General features: G+C 45.5%; 1 protein-coding gene across 4 annotated transcripts in view; it reads right to left on the bottom strand.

The window, feature by feature from the left end:
* Nucleotides 1–18,247, bottom strand: part of PLPP4 (phospholipid phosphatase 4) — a 128,255-nt gene extending 110,008 nt beyond the window's left edge. For all 4 annotated transcript variants that reach the window (XR_007145387.1, XR_007145388.1, XM_047825644.1 and 1 more), the window contains exon 1: nucleotides 18,101–18,247. Coding sequence is in view for 2 of the 4 variants with exons in the window: in XM_047825644.1 (XP_047681600.1) it covers nucleotides 18,101–18,156 (56 nt within the window). In the remaining 2 variants the exon portion in view is untranslated. The remainder of the gene's footprint in view (nucleotides 1–18,100) is intronic.
* Nucleotides 18,248–22,737: the final 4,490 nt, after the last annotated feature.

Here is a 22,737-nt window from a genome sequence, read left to right as displayed (position 1 = left end):
AAGCAAATATCAAAGCATCTGTGTTTCACACGATTTTCCGTGAGTAAGCTATTCATATGTTTAAAGTCCAATTTAATATGTTCTCATTCCATGGCTGAAAATCTTTGCACTGGTCCACAAAACTGAATTAAAGCACAACACATTCAGGAACCAAGTATTTCCGTCATTAAATAAAAAGATAAGCAGGGACCTTCTATATAACACTGTCATCAATATCACGTACATTCATTCAGGGCTGATTATGCTCAGACAAGGTAACAGAGAAAAGCAAATTCTGAACCAAGTCTTAGAAAATAGGTAGGATTTTAGATACATAAAGGAGAGGTCACTTGAATGATGACTCCAAAAGCCATAAAAATATTCACAGGTAAAAGTAAGAATCAGTGGATTTTTAAAATATAATTTTATATACTAAAAAACATAAATATTGTGTCCAAGAAAAAATTGAAAAATCTATTTAAAGAGATATCTAATTCAAGATGGCTGATGCAACCCATTCACTTTGTCTCTCTTCCCTCTCAAAAAGCACAACTGAAAAGAAAGAAAACATTAAGAAATCCATAGCCAGGTTTTAGAGCCTCCAGGAGTGTCCATCAGTAAAAGCAGAATAGCGGGGGAGAAAAACTATGGAAAAGAGAAAGCAAGTGGAAATAAAATACTGGATAATACAACACACATGAAACCTCCCTGAAAAAGAGTTTAGCCAGAGAAGGGAAACCCAAAATTCTGTGTACAAATTCCCTTCAAATTACTGGGTAACTCAGACATTGCAATGTGCAGGACAGGACTCCAAGAATCCCATTGGAAAGTAACAGCCACAGTCTGAAAGTAAAACAGGGAATTTCAGCAGCTAGCCAGTGCCAGGAGATAGAGTTTGGAGTTGAAGTTCTTCCAAGTTAGCCTTTCTACTGAAACCTCAGAAGAGCCAAATTATAGTAATAAAAAGCACCTCCCAGAACTAAAGGATGTACCCTAGGATCAAAGGCAAAACCAAGATAGACTTATACAAACATAGCCTAGAACCAAGATTCTAAGGATGAAGGCGACCCAGCAATAAATTAACTTCATGCAAGAACACACCTCAACACTCTTTGGCAGACAATAATGATCTATCATCTCCATAATGTATGATTCATAAGCTCCAATGTGACCCATAATCATCAGGAAAAAAAAATCAGAACCATAGATCACCTTGATGTTACAATTAGCAGAAAAGGACTTTCTGTTATAAATACATTAAAAGATTATAGGAAAAGAAGAATAGAATGAACAAGTGGAAAACATCAGCAAAGAAACTAAAACTCTAAACAAGAATCAAATGGAAATTCTAAACTGGAAAAAAATGAACTGAAATAAAGCATTTATTGCATGGGCTTAGCAGCAGAATAGACATAGTAGAAAATAAAGAATTGGTGAATTTGAAGATAAACCAATAGAAACTACCTTAAATTGAGCCACAGGGAAGAAAGAAATAACAAAAATAAAATAGAACACAGCATTCCAAGACTTGTGGAATAATATAAAACTGTCTAATAAGGGTGCTTGAGTGGCTCAGTCAGTTAAGTGTCAGAATTCAGTTCAGGTCATGATCTTGTGGTTTGTGGGTTCGAACCCTGCATCCAGCTCTGTGCTGACAGCTCAGAGCCTGAAGCCTGTTTCAGATTCTGTGTCTCCCTCTCTCTCTGCCCCTCCCCCACTCACACTCTGTCTCTCTCTCAAACATTAAAAAAGTTTTAATAAAAATAAAATAAAATAAAACTAATATCTGTGTAAATGAAAAACCAAAAGAAACAGAGAGAGAAAATGGGGCAGAAAAAATATTAATGTCTTATTAATATTTAACTGATGAAAGACATCAAACCATAGCTCTGAGAATCTCCATGAACCCAAGCAAGAAATGTACAATGAGACCAACCTAGACACATCATACTCAAACTGCAAAAGACCAAAGGTGAAGAGAAATTCTTAAAAGCAGCTAGAGGGGAAAACACATGACATTCAGGAAAGCAACAATAACAAAGGCAGCTGACTTCTCATCAGAAAGAATGGAATCGGGGCGCCTGGGTGGCGCAGTCGGTTAAGCGTCCGACTTCAGCCAGGTCACGATCTCGCGGTCCGGGAGTTCGAGCCCCCCGTCGGGCTCTGGGCTGATGGCTCAGAGCCTGGAGCCTGTTTCCGATTCTGTGTCTCCCTCTTTCTCTGCCCCTCCCCCGTTCATGCTCTGTCTCTCTATGTCCCAAAAATAAATAAACATTGAAAAAAAAAATTTTTTTTAAATAATAATAATAAAAAAAAGAAAGAATGGAATCTACAATTCAAAGCCATCTCTAAATAGCTGAAAGAAAACTGTTAACCTAGAATTCTACATCCAACAAAAGTATCTTTCAAAAATAAAGTAAAATAAAGATAATCCCAATAGGACAAAGTCCAAGAGAACCTATTTCTAGCAAATCTGCCCTGCAAGAAAAGCTTAAAGGGGAGCACCTGGGTGGCTCCGTCGGCTCAGGTTATGATCTCACAGTTTGTGAGTTCAAGCCCCACGTCGGGCTCTGTGCTGACAGCTCACAGCCTGGAACTTGAATCAGATTCTGTGTCTCCCTCTCTCTGTATCCCTCCTCCATTCATTTGCTCACTCTCTCTCTCTCAAAAATAAGTAAATGTTAAAAAATTAAAAAAAGAAAAAAGAAAAGCTAAAGGAAGTTCTTCAGGCTGAAGGGATATAATCCTAAAGGAAAACACTAAATCTGAAAGAAATAACAAAGAACATTGGAAATGATAAGTATGTGGGTAAATACTTTCAATGTAATTTCTATAAAGGTATATGGACTGTTTAAGACAAAAACAAATGTTTTATGTGATTCATACATAGAAGTGAAATCTATGACAGTATTTCAAAGGCATAAGGGAAGAAATGAAAGTATGCTGTCATAATGTTTTTATGCTGTATTTGAAATCTGTTTGAAATATTGACTTAATGGTGACAAGTAAAAAATGCATATTGTAATCTCTAGAGAAACTACTAAAATTTTTGAAGAGGTGTAGCTAAAACTACAATAAAGGAGATAAAATGGCATATTAACAAATGTTAATCTAAAAGAAAAGAGAGGTGTCTGAGTGGTTCAGTCTGTTAAACGTCCAATTTCAGTTCAGGTGATGATCTTGCAGTTCCTGGGTTTGAGCCCTGCATTGGGCTCTGTGCTGACAGCTCAGAGCCTGGAGTCTGCTTCTGATTCTGTGTCTCCCTCTCTCTCTGCCCCTCCCCAACTCACACACTGTCTCTCTCTCTCTCTCTCTCTCTCTCTCTCTCTCTCTCTAACAATAAATAAACATTTAAAAAATTTTAAAGAAAAGAGAAAAAAGGAACAAATAACAGGACAAATAAAAAACAAATAAGATGGTAGACTTAAACTCAACCACATCAATAATTGCATTAAATGTAAATGGCTTAACCACTTGAAATAAATGGCACAGATTGGCCATACTGGATAAAATTAAAAGGTACAACTAAATGTTGTTTATAAGACACATACATGAAACATAGAATACAGGTAGGTTGAAAGTCGAAGGATGGAAAATATATTCTATGCAGCCATCACCCTCAAAAAAGATAATGTAGCTAGCTATATCTTGTATTAGATAAAGTGTACTTCAAGATAAGGAATATTAACACACAGATGAAAACTTCTTAATGATAAAAGGTTTATCAGAGGGAGACAAAATTTAAGAACACTAATCTGAAATGCAGACATAGGAATTCTGACCTCCAAATCACTAAAGGAAAAAAAGAAAGGTGGCAAAGAAAACTTGAGCTATTCAGCTAAACGCAAGAAATTAGGGGGTAAAAAAAGCAAAATGAAGCACCACAAAAATAAAACAGAGAATAAGCTGGCAGTAGTATGACAAAATATTAGTTACTTCTTCCAAAAATGTTAAGTGCTTTAATTACCATAGTTTGAGAGATAGCATATCTTCACATCAAAAAGACCAAGTTAGGGGCACATGGCTGGCTCAGTTGGTACAGCATGCTACTCTTAATCTCAGGGTCATGAGTTTGAACCTCATGTTGTGGGTAGAGATTACTTTTTTTAAAAAAAGACCAAATTATAAAGAAGGAATTTTTTTATAGTAAGAATATAGAGGATTTGAATAGTATAGTCAGCTTGCTTTAATATATTTAGAGCTTTGTACCTATCAAACACAAACTATTCATTATGTTCAAGCTATATAAATTTACAAAAAATTGACCACATATGTGGCCACACAGAAAATCAGAACAAGTTATGAAACACAAAAACCGCACAACCCGCTCTCTCTGATCTCAATACAATGAAATTACTACATCATTATCCATTATTATTATTAGTATCCACTATTATCCATATCATTATTAAGACCAGGGAACTAAAGCACAGAGAGACAAAGCAACTTCCAAGTTCACACAGATAGTAACAGAAGATTAGTGCTTTGAACTCAGGCATCCTGACACTGGAGCTTGCAGTCTTAACCTCCATGCTATGTTTGTTCCCAGAGGTAAGGGGCCATATACCTTAGAATTGAAATTGCAACAAGATTCACTTGCAATTCCATGGACATATGGGAATTTGTAACTGGTAATGGTATCACGGAGAAGACAATGTCTACTCCACAACTGAAAACTATACAGAAACAGAAATTTAAATCCTCTACCTCACTCCATACATAAAAATACATTTCCGATACGTTAAAGAATTAAAATTAAAGAACAAAGCATAAAATACTAGACAATACAGAACGTTTCTATTTTAGATGAAAGAGGACTTTCTAAATAGGACAGAAACTCTGAAACCATAAAGGGAAAGACTGATAGATTTAACTACACAAAAATTAAAATGTGCGCATAATAGAAACTGCAAAGAAATTTAAAAGTCAACCACAGACACAGAGAAGATAGCTGCAACATATGAAAGAAAAGATTCATATCTTTAAGGCATAAAGCATTCCTACACTTCAGTAAGATGAAGCATGGATTAAGGGAAATGATATTTCACTAAAGAAATACAAACTGGCCAGCAGACACATGAAAAGATGCTCAACATCACTCACCGTCAGGGAAATGTAAATCAAAACCACAATGAGATATCACCTCACACCTGTCAGAATAGCTAAACTCAAAAACACAAGAAACAAGTGTTGGCGAGGATGTGGAGGAAAAGGAACCCTTGTGCACTGTTGGTGGGAATGCAAACTGGTGCAGCCACTGTGAATAGACTGAAGGTTCCTTAAAAAGTTAAAAACAGACCCAGTAATTGCACTACCGGGTATCTACCCAAAAAAATATAAAAACACTAACTTAAAAGGGATACATGTACCCATTTATAGCAACATTATTTACAATAGCCACATTATAGAAGCAACCCAGGTGTCAATCAATAGATGAATTGGATAAAAAAGATGTGTGTGTATACATACATACACAATGGAATATTATTCAACCATAAAAAGAATGAAATCTCGCCATTTGCAACGATGTGGATGGAACTAGAGAGTATAATGCTAAGTGAAAAAAGTCAGAGAATGACAAATACCATATGATTTCACATACATGTGGAATTTAAGAAGCAAAACAAACAAGCAAAGGAAAAAGAGAGAGAGACAAACTGAGAAACAGATGTTTAACTATAGAGAGCAAACAGATGGTCACCAGAGGGAAGAGGAGTGGGGGATGGGTGAAATGGGTGATGGGGATTAAGAAGTGCACTTGTCCTGATAAGTACTGGGTGATATATGAAATTGTTGAATTGCTATATTGTATACCTGCATCTAATATAACACTATATATTAACCACAATGGAATTAAAATTAAAACTTAATTTAAATTTTTTTAACATTTCTTTAGTCTTGAGAGACAGAGACAGAGAGAGACAGAACATGAACAGGAGAGGGGCAGAGAGAGAGGGAGACACAGAATCTGAAGCAGGCTCCAGGCTCTGAGCTGTCAGCCCAGAGCCAAATGTGGGACTTGAACTCATGAACTGTGAGACCATAACCTGAGCCCAAGTCGGATGCTTAACCAACTGAGCCACCCAGGCACCCCAAAATTAAAACCTAATTTTAAAAAGGAAATAAAAACTGTCAATACACAATGAAAAGATACAAATGTTATATTCTGTCCTACGGTACAAATATAAAACATTACCAACACCCAGCATTGGCAAGGATGTCGAAAAACAGAATGTAAGCATGGACAGCCAGCCCTTTGGATGGACAACTGAGCAACATCCATCAGAATTTAAAACACACATGGTCTTCCGATTCTGTGTCTCCCTCTCTCTCTGCCCCTCCCCCGTTCATGCTCTGTCTCTCTCTGTCCCAAAAATAAATAAACGTTGAAAAAAAAATTTTTTTTTAAAAATAAAACACACATGGTCTTTGACCATGAAATTTCATTTGCAAAAGCTTATCACAGCAATACTTTAACAGGTGCACTACAGTGTAAGCACAATTGCAATGTTGTCTGTTGTACTGAGACACGAAAACACCCTAAAATTTCCTGAGTAGGTTAATATGATGAAATACCCACAGCCAATAAAAAGAATCAAGTAGATCTAAATTAAGTAAAAAAAAAAAATTTGTCAGGGTGTCTCAGTTTTTATTAAACTTTTATTTATTTTATTTTATATTTACCTATATTTTTATTATGTGTAAATACATAATATATTCAAAATGTATATTTTACGTACACACACACACACACACACACACACACAAACTACAACTGAGCACAACATAGATGAATCTCAGCAACGTGCCAGGCAACATAGTCCCACAAAAGAGTACACACTGTTTAAAAGTTTGACTTTAAAAAGTGAAGGGAATGAACGGGCAGAGAGGTGAAACAGTCCTGAGAGGTAAGCCATCCTTACCCTTCTCGGTTGTTTCAATTTTTCCAACTATTTCATAATCTTAAAAAAAATTTTTTTAATGTTTACTTATTGAAAGACAGGGAAAGACAGGGGTGCCTGGGTGGCGCAGTCGGTTAAGCGTCCGACTTCAGCCAGGTCACGATCTCGCGGTCCGTGAGTTTGAGCCCCGCGTCGGGCTCTGAGCTGATGGCTCGGAGCCTGGAGCCTGCTTCCGATTCTGTGTCTCCCTCTCTCTCTGCCCCTCCCCCGTTCATGCTCTGTCTCTCTCTGTCCCAAAAATAAATAAACGTTGGGGAAAAAAAATTAAAAAAAAAAAAAGAAAGACAGGGAAAGACAGAGCATGAGCATGGGAGGGGCAGAGAGAGGTGGGTACACAGCATTCAAACCAGGCTCCAGGTTCTGAGCTGTCAGCACAGAGCCCGATATGGGGCTCAAACTCACAAACCGAGAGATCATGACCTGAGCTGAAGTCGGACACTCAACCGACTGAGCCACCCAGGTGCCCCTATTTCATAATCTTAAAGAAAATGTTTAAGTGAAGAGACACATTCATTCCCACTACATACATGCTCTTCTATGTAAAATCCTTTCTAATATTTGCCCAAATCAAACATGCTGCCCACAGTTTAACTCTGACATCTATTTTTGGAGAGTCCTTTTTCCCTTTAACTACTACATCATAAAATGTTACCATGTTTCTTCCCAATTTTCAAAATTATCGTTTTAATAGACAATTTATCGTGTCCGTAATTTATCAAACTATTCTTCCAGTGTTGACCATTTGACTTTTATCTTAGTTTTATTTGACAAATATATTTGCTTTTATGGAACACAGCAGTGAACATCTTACACATGAGGATATTTTTGCATCTCTACATCAGTGCCTCAACATATTTTTCTAACACTTCTAAGTCAAAGGACAGGAATAATTTCAGGTCTGTCTGTCTATGCACTGAAATACCACTCTTCAAAAGGCTTATGTCCAGGGTGCCTGGGTGGCTCAGTCGGTTAAGCGGCCGACTTCGGCTCAGGTCACCATCTCATGGGTGGGTTCAAGCCCTGCGTCGGGCTCTGTGCTGACAGCTCAGAGCCTGGAACCTGCTTCAGATTCTGTGTTTCCTTCTCTCCCTGCCCCTCCCTCACTCATGCTCTGTCTCTATCAAAAATGAATACACGTTAAAAAAAAATGTTTTTAAAGGCTTATGTCCATTTACATTTCCACCTGCAGCCTCAGATCACATCTGTTTCACCACAACCTTGCACATCTGGGTGTTAATCTTTACCTTCTGGTTTTCCTTTCAATATTTTAGTTGATATTAAATATAGAAAGGTTGATTTTTGACACATTCCCGCTACAGATATGTCTAAAGCAATCACAAAAAGATCACACAGCCCCATCTAAGAATATTTCATTAGTTTCTTCCCCTCCCCATAACAGGAAACTTCTACATTGATTTTTCTGATTCTATATGAAGGTAATAAACGTTTACTGTAAAATAATGTAGACAATAAATAGCATGAAGAAAAAAGCAAATATTATATAATTCCATCGGCTAAAATAACCACTGTTACAATTTTGTTGTATATCTTTATAGCGATTTTCCTTATAGGTATCAACACAAACTGATTTCATTACATTACCCTATGAAAGTAGCATCGTGCACACTTACATAACCTACTTTTTACCACTTCACAATTTATGGGTATCTTCCGCAAGTCAACAAATAGTCTATGTTACTAATTTCAGTGGCTCCACATTCTTTGGTCCCAGCACAATAAAAAGTGTGTGCTGATCTATATGCAATGTCATTTTGCTGCTTTCAGATGGATGTTTTGCCTTTCTATGGAAATCACAGATTTATAAAGGTGCGTTCGCTATTTGTATTACTAGTTCCCTGTTAGTTCTGCTGCCCACTCTTCTCTTTTAAGAGCTCTGCTCTTTTCTCATTGATTGGCAAGAGCTTTCTGTATATGAGGAGTGTTAACTCTTTACTGTGTAAATCAGGACAACAATATCACCTCTTGCGGTGGGGGGGGGGGGCGGGGGACTTGCAAAGATGAAATCATCTAAGGTGTGACAAGTGCCTAGAACAAAGCTGATCTACAGTACGTGTTAAAGCTCCTCTCCTTTCCTCCCTCTGTAACCAAAGTGGAGATACAGGTCAATGAAAAGATACTGACACGTACATAGGTATTGGTCATTTCATTTTGTCAGTGATTTCTTGGATGATTATTCAGAATGATTCCCCCAGAGTTCTGAAATCCTGGTTCAAGGCGCAGCTCTCCTGTGGTGCTAAGAGCTGCATTCTTCTTCTTATTATTACGTTGTGATATTAGGGGGGGTTTTCACTCACCTTCATCTCCACCTGCCCACAGGAAGCATGATGGAGCCAGGGACACAGAGTGGCTTTACCACTATGTACCAGCTTTGTAGCTGGCACCTGTTACGCATCATTTCATCCTTACAGCCCCCTGGCAGGTGTTATTTCTTATCCCCACTTCACAGATGAGGAAGCTAGGGCACACCCTTACAATCAGCAGTCAGAAAATAATTCCAAAGCCCCTGCACTGACTACGGTGGCCAGGCTGCCTGCCTGCCTGCCTGCCTGCCTGCCTGCCTGCCTGCCTGTAGAGTGGGGACCCAGCTCGTGGCTTCTTCGGGGCATTCGGGGCCACCACGGGCTTTCACAAAGTAACTGCTCAACAGATGGAGATTAAAGCAGCACACATCCCTAATTCAGAAGCGGAGCTAGACGAAGAAAGGCCAAATCCTTCTTTAAAAACCTCAAGTGAATAACAACCTAGCATTTCCACTCCTAGGTATATACCCAACAGAAATTACAAATATGTTCACGAAAAAAAAGAAAGGAAGAAAGAAAGAAGACAGACAGACAATAACAGCATTAGCCCAAATCAACAAATAACCCCAATATCCATAAACAGCAAAATGAGTAAAGCAAGAGGTAAGTCATGCCATGAAAGCTCTATGGCAATAAGAATTAACAAACTACAACTAAGTACAACATGGATAAATCTCAAAAACACGCTGAGCAAAGCAGCCGTATGAAAAAGTACCTGCTATATGATTCCATTTATATGGAGCTCAGAACTGAACCCTGGGGGCAGGGGAAATGGGGCCTGGTGGGCAGAGGGTATTCTGGGAAGCTGTGCAATTATAAATCATGCATTTGTTTCCTTGTGTATTTTATTTTTAGGTTGAATTCAATGAAATTCTTGCTTTTGTAGGTCAAAACAGTCAAATATCAGCCACTGCATATGGTTCGAACTAACACTTTCATAAAAATGTTTTTAAAACCCTTTGGAAAAGGAGAAAAGAAATGTCTCCCAGTGACTGGCAGACTGCCTACTTTTCTGAAAACCAACCTAAATGCTCCTCCTACGGATTCTGACCCTGTTTCTTGCTCCTTTGTCTGCCGTGGAGACCGAATCACAACTAGTCTCTCACCTTTGTAGGACAGTTTTTCAGTCACATATTGAAAGCTGGTGATGCGGCCATCCCTGGGCTCAAGACTCCCAGATTCTCTGTGCCTCCTGCTTGTCCATCCCGGGACATCTCCAAGCCCCTCTACACCTTTGTGCCTTTGGTTAATGATGGCACCGGCGGGTATGGTTCTGTGTCAGTCCACCTCCGCACTGTAAACCGGTGCTTCTGATTCACCCACAGGTTATATTTACTAAAGAAACAAGTATTACTATGATGATTTTCATATTTAAGAACACTATCATAGGAAAATAGAGGGAGGTATGGTGCTTTTATGAGCCTTGTGTGGGTCATAAAAGGCATCATCTTTATAACTAATTGAGATAACTTTGTCTACAAGTTATGAAACTAATGATCTCCTTTTCGTCGTGTTATAAGCATTTATCTCCCTGTGGCAGAACATCATCAATTCTCAGAATTCTGGGTTCAGCAGACTCACTTTACAGTGGCAAATAATATTTCAAGCAGAAGGCTGCTCTATTTATCAGATGACAAGGCAGAAGCCTCCCCAGGGAGGGAAGAGATGCTCACCGCACTCCACCCACCCCGACTGGGGGTGGACAGGGCCCCGGGAGGGTGTCTGATGGAAAACTCCCTGCGCGGGGCTTCGTACACTGGGTGTCGGAAGAAAATGATAGGAATGCAGCATTTTCCTTTCACATGGTCCAATGCAGTTATGCTAATGCCCGTTCGGATTTGATGTCCTAAAATCACTGTTGTAAACGGCCAGCAATGTAAGTCACATATGAGAAACAACAGTACTGGGACCACCCGTCCATTAGACAGCGAGCCAGCCACGCTGCTCTATGGGGGTACGGCTCACTGAATGAGCTCATTCATGAGCTCAAGTTACATACTTGCCTCACGGGGACTTTAAAGAAGTTTACTAGTTTATAGAAATCCCGTAGTAAATCATTTGTAATCAGAGTATTGTTAGCTACCTATAGCGTTTCTCTTTAGCGTACATTATGGATTCATCTTAACAAAAGGACAATGGTAATAACATTTCCAAAATAACATGCTATTTTTTCTGTGGAACAGAGGGAGAAAAAAGGATCTAAGCTGGATAAATACTTTCCCCAAAGGCTCACGCAACTAATTAAGTGTCAAAATCTGGATTCAAGCCTCAGCAACCAATGCCAAAGGCCATGGTCCTGACCACTGTGCTACACTGCTATTCTCAGACACCAACTATACGTAATAGAGATTCACAAGAGTGGGGAGAAGGCATCTCATTTTTGTTCCATGTACTGTAGGTGCTTAAAGCACCTTATCTCCTAGGGCGCCTGGGTGGCTCAGTCGGTTAAGCATCCAACTTCGACTCAGGTCATGATCTCATGATCTCACAGTTTGTGGATTCCAGCCCCGCATCAGCCTCTGTGCTGACAGCTCAGAACCTGGAGCCTGCTTCAGATTCTTTGTCTCTCTCCCTGTCCCTCCCCCGCTCACACATTCTCTCAAAAATAAATGAGTAAACATTAAAAAAAAATTTTTTTTAAGGACAGGGTTATAAAAAAAAAAGCATCTTATCTACTAACATCCAATGAGGTAAGTATTGTTCTTCTTTCCCACATGAAGAAATCGAGGTTCGGAGATTTTAGGCAACTTGCTGGTTAGTGGCAGAGCTAAAATCCAAACATAGACCTGTCTAGCTCCAAAGTCCATAGTTTTTCATCATACCACTTTGCCTCAAATGACTTTGTTTCTAGAGAGCAAGCAAAATTATTCCAAGTGTATTAGCCAGATGGAACAGACTTGTGCTTCAGTAGCTAATCAATCCCTAAAATCACCATTAACGCAAAAAGTTTCCTTCTGGCCCACAAAGTCCACTGCCAATGCTATGACTCTCCAGGGAAGCTGTCTCTCTGCTTACGTGGAGAAGTTCTGCCGTCTCAACACACAGCTGCATGCTCGTCCCCAACAGAGGAGGACAATGACAGGCCACTAAAGGCCACTAAATTTACGCTGCCCCAACCGGAGCTCACCACCTGTCGAACACCCACATTCCATATGGCCCCACCTGATGGCAGGAGTTGGGGAAGGGTAGTCTGTGCAGCCAGAAAAGAACCAGAGGAGACCCTCCAGCACAAGAAGGTGTAGGCTGCACGTCAGTAGTCCCCAAATGTGGTGGACAGAAGGTGCACCTGTTGAAAATGCAGATTCCCAGGGCTCCATTCCATATGTTGATTCAGTGAAGTCTGAGCTGGACTCCAGGAAAGTCTGATGCACGTGGTCGGCAAACCTTTAAGGAAGCCTCATTCTGCACTGAGGCAGATCGCCCTGGGGTCTATGTGACCATCAGAAATGGCCATCAGAGATCGAACGCAATCTGGTGAGCACTCAAGAGGCACAGACCGCGCTGGTGGCAAGGCCTGGCTGGGAATATAGACAAAGCAAAGAAGACGATGACACAGTGCCGGCCCCCACGATCCAACAGCTGGCAGTACGGAGCCAGCCACGGAGACAGCTGACCGCAACCCAGGCCCCCAGAGCGCACACACTGTGGGGCACAGCAGCTGGGCACTGTCACTTACAAACGTAAACAGGGCCTACGTGCCCGAGGGAGCTGTCATTTTCCACCACCAGGCAAGTGTCTTACCATGAGGCTTTTTTGTTTCAAATCTCCCAGGGCTCCCCAGTTACTGCTTATAAAGGAATGTCCACGCTTCCCAGCAGGGCACTGAGACCACCCACATTGCTGTCCCAGACTCACTTCCTGCCCCTCCTACCAGCCACCTCCAGACCCACACTCTATGCTGAGGCCACACCCAGAGACCTGATCCCCATCCAGAATGTGCCTCCAGACCTCTAGGCCTTTGCTCCAGGCCACTCTGTCCACAGGAATGTCCTGGGGCCTGCTGCTGGACACTCAAGACTGAGGTGAGGTGCCAGTTCTGGGCAGCCTTCCCTGGCACCTGTCCCCACCTTCCCATCCCTCCCGGGGCTAATTAACCCCTCCTCAGTAAACGGAGCACTTTGCTCCAACTACAACTGTCCTTGGCCTCGAGCCCCGGACAGGACTCTTCGGGGTAATACTGAAGATACGTTAGCTTCCGTCACTATTCTAAAAATCCTACCTGACAGCTAGTGCCCTCAGGCAAATCACCTGGACCAGCAAAGGTGCCAAGTTTCCCTGTGTCTGTTTGGAATGATACCAACCAGAGTGCACCAACGAAGGGGAAGGAAAAGAACTCGTACAGTGCTGGCCCCTAGAAGGTGCCAAATAAGCATCTGTCACCTGGATGGATGATAAAAACGTTGGGAGGAAAAACTTCCAAAGCAAGCGATTACACTGGGGAAAATCACTAGTGGTCCACTGTGTGCTTGCTTAGCTAACCTGTGAGCTGCCAGGAGGCCCCCCCAGCCTTCCTTCTTCAAACAACTCCCCCCCCCCCCCCCGCCCCGGCCCCTGCACCCAGCACAGGTCTCCTGCACAGGAAGTGCTCCAAGAAAGACACAGGATTGATCTGAATTGAGGCAAATGTCATCCACTCGCTGAGCAACCCACAGCTCCCAGAGGGACATCCCAGACAGGGGGCCACTCAGAGCGGGTAGTGGAGAGAGGGACTGAGGACCCCAGGGAACCTGGGCTCACAGGTGAAACAGGTAGATCGCCTTCCCTCTCCACCGGCATTTCTGATTGTTGTCTTATTTCCAGAGCCCTTTCTGCAGCGCTATAAATAAAGGGTTTTCCAGTTGAACTGATGTCCTGGAGGCAAGGGCCAAAAGGTGCAGGAGAGAGTATACACACCCTCCAGTTCTTTAATCTACCAATTAGGTTCTGACCTGCAAGTTTCTCTCCCCACACCTCACCCTCTGGGCTCCAGAGACTAAGGGAGACCCTGCAAAGTCTGTAACATATCCTAATCCCGCCTCTTAGGGCATGGGACCCATAACTACCACCCCATGCCCTTTGAAATGTCATCCTAAGAGTCTGCTCTGAGAACCAGAGTGACACCTCTTCCCACACATCATTCTACGCCATTCATTTGCTTCTCCGGAGACAATAGGTCACGGTAAGGGGATTGCTTCTAGGATGCAGTCACTTTTGCTCTAGTTTCCAAAGTCTGGTGCCAGACACATTGTATCTCAGTGGCTGATGGCTGTGGGACGTGGGGTTCAGCTGCCTGTTCAGATCCAGATTATACCTCCTGCTACCTGAGTGTCCTCAGGCCAGCTACTCACCCTGTCTAAATCTTGGTTTCTTTGTTTGAATGTCTTATGCACAGTAAAACCTTGAGAGCCGCGCACCGGCTGTTATTCTTCCTGAAGCAGTATAGCGAGGTGACTGAGAGTCCAGATGACGCAGAAGGACCATCTACATTTGGATCTCAGGGCTTCCCATATTCGCTCTGTGACTTGGGCGGTTCCTTAACCTGTCTTTGCTTCGGCCTCTTCATGCGTGAACACAAATGCCAACATACCCGCTTCGTGGAGTGTGTGTAAGGGTTAAATCTGTGTGATCATCTTCATTACTGCCTGGCACGTAATAAACCTTCAATAAATGGCACTTACTGTACTGGTGACAGCAGTAAAAGTGGAGGTAATATACTACCAACAGTGTAACACTGGCTGAGAAGCTGCTGACTGACCACCTCGTATCCACACTGCGTTTGCTCACCGAGGTCCGGTGCTGGCTTTGCAGGTACACACAAGCTCACAGAATCTGCCGGAGCCTTGGGTGGCAGGAAAATGGAGGAAGCCCACTGAAGCTCCTCCTCTCTGCTCTGCCCACACTCCATAAGTAAGAGCAAAGGGGCCTCCGGGCAAGCTTCAGAGCACTAAATGCAGCCTCAAAGCTACACATTGTACTTTGATTTTTCCTAAACACTGGGTTCCTCTAACCATTTCATTCCCTGTTCGGTTAAGCTTTCTGTGCCAGCCCTGATTTGTGTTACTCGTTACTAATTTTCTTCCCGGTGGTTTGAACTTCTTGGTCAGGGCTGCCCAAAGGACACTGCACACCTCTTGGATGGTCTATGGGGGGTTCCTGGAGGGCATGCTCTTGGGATCTGGAATCGCCAAACCTCAGCACTAAACCTGGCCTAGAGACAGAGAAGTGGTTCCCTAAGTAGAAAGGAAAAGCATATAACCCTACAACCTCAAGATCCAAAACTGCATTTCATTAGCACTCACTTCAAGTCTACAGGAGCATATGGGCCTCAGGCAGTGGGGTCTTGCTCTCACTCAGAGAAAATATAATCACAGAACAGGTGCATCTACAGGTGACGTCCTCCCAGAGGCACAAGTTTGCAAAGAAGCAAGGTGTCTCCCCTCCCCCCAAAAAGATTATTCTCTTATCCTGAGAAATAGGGTACATACAACAAGCAGAGGCAGATGATGACTTTTATTAGCTACACTGGACCCAGCTGCAGAGAAAGTGGATGCAGCTTGCCCAGAAGGATTTTCTCAACTCACTCTGCTACGGAGACCACCACCTTCATGAGCACAGGTGGGTACAAACCACTGAAATCTTGCCATCAGACCGGTGCTGGAGAAAGGAAGAACAAACCTTCCCCCAAAATCCAGCCTCTGTTATCCCACCAGAAGCTTATCTAAGAAAACAAAGGGTCATCTGTATCTATGTGCGCCTAGCCTGTCCTTCCGGAAGTCGTTATCTCTGCCTGATGATAACAGCATCTGAACATCCAAGATTCCCACCCAGGCAGTCTCACACCGATACCAAAGCTGGTCTTTGCAGGTAAAAGAGCCACAAGTTGGATCCACTGTATTGGTTCCAACTGATAGAAAATCAGGGAATCACCCCAAAACACCATCAGTGCCCAAATGTTTCCCTTTGGGTAACGGCAGATCCCCCATTAATTAATACAAAGGGGAACTTTGGAGAAAAGAATATAAAACTGCCTGATTTTTACATAACGTTCCTTGAGGAAGCAAAAAAGCACACAAAGCAGTAATTATCACATTTTCAAAGCCACTGCACAGAGCGTCATATATCTGTAATCATCTCATAAATGTTTTGGGGCTATTTGAAATCTGAAAACAATATAAATATTTGCATACCGTTGGACCCTTTCATTATCTGACAATTTCCAGCAACAATCAGACCAGGCAGCCTACCAGCCTACCTCACTTTATTTCAGCATTACGCACACTCACATTTACCAAACAAACGTCTGGTAAATCCTGTGCACTGAACACTATTTTATCATTTCTATCATATAATAATATAATGGAACTAGCCTATCTGCCAATCAGATCTGGCCCCATCTGATCACACAGCAATCTCTAGTTTTAATATATGTTCCAAAGGTAGAAAGATGGAGTAAGAGAAGGGAAAAGTGTTTTTTTGTTTTTCCAAATGCATCAAAACCCAACTGAAGTTCTTCTAATTCCTTCTTCGCACTGAATAACAGCAGTGTTTAGTCAGAAGCTGGGAGAGGGGGCTTGCCTGCATCTGGGGGAACTCATCACCCTTTATGATGGTGTGAATCAATACTCTGGATGAATTTAATCCCTAGTAAAGAAAAACATGCAAGAAAGGGTCTTTCTTTCCATGTGTATACCCTGGGCTGCACAAAACAGAAGTCAACTCACAGCCTCCCACCTGCCATCAATGACTCCAGGCTGGGGCAGAAATCCAGAGAGGGGCCTCCTGTTTGGAACGGCTGCATGCATGGGCTTTTCAAAAGAACCTGGCAAGTCCAGAAAGTTCATGCAACTTTAATATTTCAAATGTGTCAGAAAACAGTCATGGGCGGAGGGGCAAAGAGAACCTGACCAGCTAACGTAGGGTCAAGTGCAGGTGCCGTCGCCTGCCTGGCAAGAGATCACAGGGGGCTGTGGAGTGGGTCTGAGCTGGTGTTAAAGGCTCGGATCTGAAAGGCAGAGACGGCGACAGCTCTCTGCTGCTTGGGCCTCGGGGGCCGGCGGGTAGCGGGTCCCTGAGGCGCCCTGGGGTTCAGACATCTCTAAAAGAGCCTGCGCCCGGAGCCCCCTCCTCTTTCCAAGATCGCTATTTCCAGGTACCAGCCGCTCGGAGCCACCAGAGACATTTCGCTGCTATCCCCATTAGCGCCCGCCCGCACCCTAAGCGGACAAGAGCTCCGCACTGAGCTCGGGGCGTACGGATACCGTACCTCGGGCTGCGGCCCCCGACCTCCCCAGCCTCCGCAGCAACAGTTTTCCAGCCAGAGAAGTACCGCAAACGTCTCCTGGAGGAAACGCTCACCTGAACCCCGGTCGCCAAAGCCAGGGCCAGGGCCACGGAAGGAGATCCAGCCTGGCCCTGCGCACGGCGATGGGAGATGGGCCAGGAGGAAGGACTGCAAACGTCGGGCTCAGAAGATCGCACAGAAAGAGAAACTTCCCGAGTGCGCGAGCGAGGTTGCGCTCCCGCTTCCAGGGGTGCAACCTGAGTCCCCGGGCAGCTGGTGCGCAGCCGGCGACAAGCGCAGGCGAGGGGACCCGAGCGGCGGCCGGTCCCGCTCCCTGGCGCGATGGGGGTGGCGGGAGCGAGTCTTCGTCCGGCGTACGTGGGTCCCTCCGCGCCCAGGGTCCCTGGAAGGGGACCAGGACGGTCCCGTAGGACACATCCCGGGCACTGGGCGGGGAAAAGACCTCGAATCCAGGCCCCGAAGGGACGCGGTGGCGCAAACAAAGTTGGGGCGCAGACACGCTCGGTCCGTGGCTCCCCGCGTCCGCGCGCCCCCGCCCGCGGCGCACCACTACTTACACGAACACTCCGAAGAGCAGGGCCCGGACCCCGATCTCGATGGCCAGCTCCCGCATGGTGCGGCCGGAGCAGCTCCCGGGGCGGCGGCGGCGGCGGCTGGTGCTCTCGGCGGCTCCCGCAGCTCGACCGGCGCCGGCTCGCCAGACCCGGGGCGGCGAGGGAGGCGCGCTCCAGGCCGCGGGCGGGGGCGGGAGGCGGGCGCCGGGCGGGGGCGGGCGGGAGCTGGGGAGGGCTCGGCCCGAACCTCCCGCCGCGGGGCCCGGGGGCTCGCGGACGCCGCGCCCGCCGCTCCACGTCCCGCGGCCCCGCGCCGAGCTGGGGGCGCCCTGGGGACTCCCCGCGCCCTGGCGCCGAGCGCCGCCTCCGCGCCCTGGCCCGGGGAGGGGAGGGGAAGCCCGGGGAAGCCCCGCCGCCGCGGCCGCCGCCGCCTCCCCTGCGCGCTCCCCGGCTCCCCCGCCAGTGGGCGGCCCCTGCGCTCGGCTCCCGGGGCAGCGCGCTCGCTGGGTCTCCGCCTGCGGCTGCTCTGCGGCTCAGGGCTCGGCCTCCGACTCCCGCTGGCCGGCCTCGGGCTCCCGGCGCACGCACGCACGTGGGCAGGTGGTGGAGACGCGCCGGGGGATTCTCAGGCCCAGGCAGCCCCGGCACCATCTGCTCCTGCGGAGCCCCGCACCCTCCCTCCCGCTTTTTTGCTCTCCCTACCCCTTGCCAACCTGAAATTCTAACCTTTATTGTCTATAAAGTTGCCCCCGCCCCCTTCCCACCACCCACCCCGAGAGCCCTAGTAGGCTTCGTTTTGCGCTCAGGAACCGCCAGCCAGGCTCCAGAGTCCTGGCACACGGACTGAGGGCAAAGGTGAGCCTGGCTCTTCACCCACCCACCAGCGCCAGGCAGCCCCTGGGGTGGGCTTCCTCCGACCTCCACCCTCAGCACCTTTTGGGCTGCAGCGCTGTGAAAAGCGAAAAGGACAGGCCCTTGGGGTCAGCCATGAGCCCCTGGGGCAGTAAGACCAGGAGTGTCATCCTTAGGGTTCACAGTCAAAGGCCAGACCTTCACCACTGGCTGCTGGCCTGGGGGTCATGACCTCAAGCCAGAGCCCAGAGGGGATTTGGCTTTGCTTTTCCCATCCCCTGTCAGGACTGCGAGTATTTCCTTTAGCTTTATTAACTTAAGCCAAATGGACATTCAAGATACAAAGCGCACACTAACCATTAGTTTGTCCCTGGGGAGACCAGATCTCATGGGTTTTAGGAGAGACCCAGCCAGGATTTTATGAGTATGAGAAATGGATTAGAGGGTAGTCCCTGGGAATGAGGAACCATATCTCAATTTTGGACAAAAGGCGGAGTAGGTGGAGAGAAGAGCTTTGGAAGAGGGCTTTGGCATCAGCAAAGGACAAACAGACCCTGCCTCCAAGGGGACACATGACAGACCCGAGATACCTAAGCCCAGACATCTCAGGGTCTAGGGACAGAGAGGCAGACAGAGGAAGAACAATCCTAGCTCTGTGTGGAAGAGGCTTCACATCAAAACCACAGGCAGTGGGGTGCCTGGGTGACTCAGTCAACGGTTAAGCATCTGACTCTTGATTTCGGCTCAGGTCATGATCTCACAGTTTTGAGATCGAGCCCCATGCCAGCACAGAGCCTGCCTGAAACACTCTCTCTCTCTCTCTCCATCTCTCTCTCTCTCTGTCTCAAAATAAATAAAAATAAATTTTTAAAAAACCCACAGAGGAATCAAATTCCTCTGATTTGCCCATCTCTGTACACCCAATGCCTGGCACACTGTGCTTGATGAGTTTTTGGCAAATTAATGAATGGACTATGTATCTCAGTTGGTATGTGGGGCGTCAGGTGTGGTGGAGAGGGAAGAGCTTGGGGGAAAGAGGTATGGTTCTGTCTCCTCTGTGTCTTGGGCCTTGAACACAACTGGATTCACACAGGTTGGCCAAGTGGTATAGGAGATCCTATAGTCAACCCAATGAATTCTAATGACCCAGATCTGAGACTGGCAGGTGGCCATATTCCAGGAGGGGACACTAACAAGAGCCCATGTTATTAAAATATCCCTTGTTGGGGCGCCTGGGTGGCTCAGTCGGTTAAGCGTCCGACTTCGGCTCAGGTCACGATCTCACGGTCCGTGAGTTCGAGCCCCGCATCGGGCTCTGGGCTGATGGCTCAGAGCCTGGAGCCTGCTTCCGATTCTGTGTCTCCCTCTCTCTCTGCCCCTCCCCCGTTCATGCTCTGTCTCTCTCTGTCTCAAAAATAAATAAACGTTAAAAAAAATTTTTTTAAGTAAATAAATAAAATAAAAAAATAAAATATCCCTTGTTATAAGCATCAACTGAGTGCAGCCTGTGCAAAGCCGTGTGCTAGGTGTTAGGATTCATAACCTGGATAATTACGGGGAGGATGGGGAGCCAAAGAGTCGTGAAGAAACATCAAGAAGCCATGCAAAGCAGTCTTAGTAAGTCCAAAGTAGTGCTTCAGAAAACTGGATCAGTCAGAGGTCAGAAGTTAGAGTCATTCCTTTGGTCTGGGATGGCCAGGGACTAGCCTTGTAGAGGACAGTTGGTTCTTGTAAGGCAGAGTAGGAAGACACAAAGGGAGGAAATTCTGGGTGAAGGTAAGAGGGTAGATGCAGAAGGTTGGAAGAGGTTTGGAGGGCACAGTCGGTCCACCTTCCTGGAAGAGCAAAACCAAGCGTAGGTTCGTGGCAGAGACCTAGTTCTAATATCCCTGCCCACCAGAGTCTGTTACCAAGATTACAGAATTAGAATCTTTGTGCCACAATGTGTTTATCATTTTTGCTTGTATTAGAGATGCCTTGGGAGGGAGTTTGAAAGGGCATGTGATCTCATTGCTGTAGTCATTAAGAAGTGACTCTGAAACACATCTAAAGAGCTGCCCAGTTCAACTTCCTGTCTGATTGCCTGAATCTATTCTCTTGGTTCTTCTTCTCTCTGTTCTGTCTGCACTGTATTGGCTTCAGTCTCAGGTTCCTGGTAGTTGCAAGTTGGCTGCAAGAATCCCAGCTTTGCAGGCTCTCAGAGTCAAATCTGGCGGGAACGACCTTGATCTTGATCCCAGAGCTCCCAGCCAAAGTGCCATTGAATGTCAGTGGCACTGACGGACATGAATCCATCACTGTGGCCAGGGAATCCTGATGGACTGACTGTCTGAAGCCTGGGTCACATGCTTGATCCCTAAGCAGGGAATGAAACCTTCACCCAAAGCCCCACAAATAGGGGCTGATACTTTGGAGTAGGGAAATTGTTTGATGTGTAGCAAACAAACAAGGGCCAGGACACCCCCAGGCAGACTGAAGACAACTGGCATGTACCCCACCCCCCACCACCGAATTCTTGTCTACGCCCAAGGTCTTTCAACCAGTGAATGAGTTATGCTGGGCACTCCCTGGTAAGACAGCACCGCTTTGTCAACACAAATTTGCAAGACTTTAAACAAAGCTGTGATGTCACCCAAGGCTTGCCCTTTGCTATCCAGGTTCTTCCCCTCTTCCTTCTTTACTCCGGTCAGCAAGCCTGTCATCTGCCCTAATGATGTCCCTTTTCATTTACCAGATTTGGCTTCCAGGGAAAGCTCTAGCCTTCTTTACTGTATAAACCTGGATCAGGATATTTTGTGGGCTCTCTCTCATGGAAGAGTTTCTAATTTAAGGGAGGTCACTCTTGAAGGGCAGGCGGGTTCTCTTCCCAGTGAAAGGGGACTGAAGAGGACATTCTTGGTGTCCCAAATCCCACAGAGCAGACAGCCACTTCCACGGGTGTGGAGGTGGTTGGCTCCAGAAGCGGTGCAGCTGTAAACACGTGCCAAATAACAGAGCTCTCCAGAAGTGCCGTATTGCTACCCCAGCAGATAAATAAATTGACGAGGGAGTGAAGAAATAAAAGCAGGGTAGATGAAGCACTCCAGCCAGATCACCCAGGTGTCCAACTCGGCAGCTCCCACCGGGTCTTTGTAAGACTCCTGTGGAATGTGACGCGTTCCCCAGGGAAGGAATCAGGGGTCAGAGCTTCAGCAAGCTCAGAGACTTGAGCAGTCGCTAGAGTCTCACCCAGTCATCAGAAATGACATAAACGTGTCCATCCCTTGTGGAGACATAATGAGCCCCATTGCTGTAATGCGCGAGACTGATCTTTGAAAACTCACATCAGAATGTAAACACTCAAATGACTGCAGCTTCCCCCAGTGCTTCTGTGGTTGCACACATTTTCCAAGTGCCACTCTGGGAAAATCTCTCATATTTTATGCCAAGCTTATGAGCATGCCAAGAAAGTCCCCGTCATCCCTCCATAATCATGCCTCTGCTGTTGGATATTTTTTTGATCCTCAGACAGCATTGTACAGTATGGTGATCCCATATTGACCAGACTTTCAGCTATTTCCGAAAACCAAAGCCACCTTTGGAGAACGGAACTTTGCAACGATTTCTTATAATCTCATTTCCAAAAGTTACACGTTGTATCTCAATGACACCCATCTAAGTGCTCTAAGAGCGTCACCTGGCAACAGGCGGCCAGCATGGTGACCCTTAACCTCCGAGACCCACGCATTCAGGCTTTCCACCATGATTGCCTGGTACAAACTTGCTGATGTGCCTAAAACACCAAAATC

The sequence above is a fragment of the Prionailurus viverrinus genome, chromosome D2, assembly GCF_022837055.1.
Source record: "Prionailurus viverrinus isolate Anna chromosome D2, UM_Priviv_1.0, whole genome shotgun sequence".
Lineage (NCBI taxonomy): Eukaryota > Metazoa > Chordata > Mammalia > Carnivora > Felidae > Prionailurus > Prionailurus viverrinus.
This window is presented reverse-complemented; position numbering and strand designations above follow the sequence as displayed.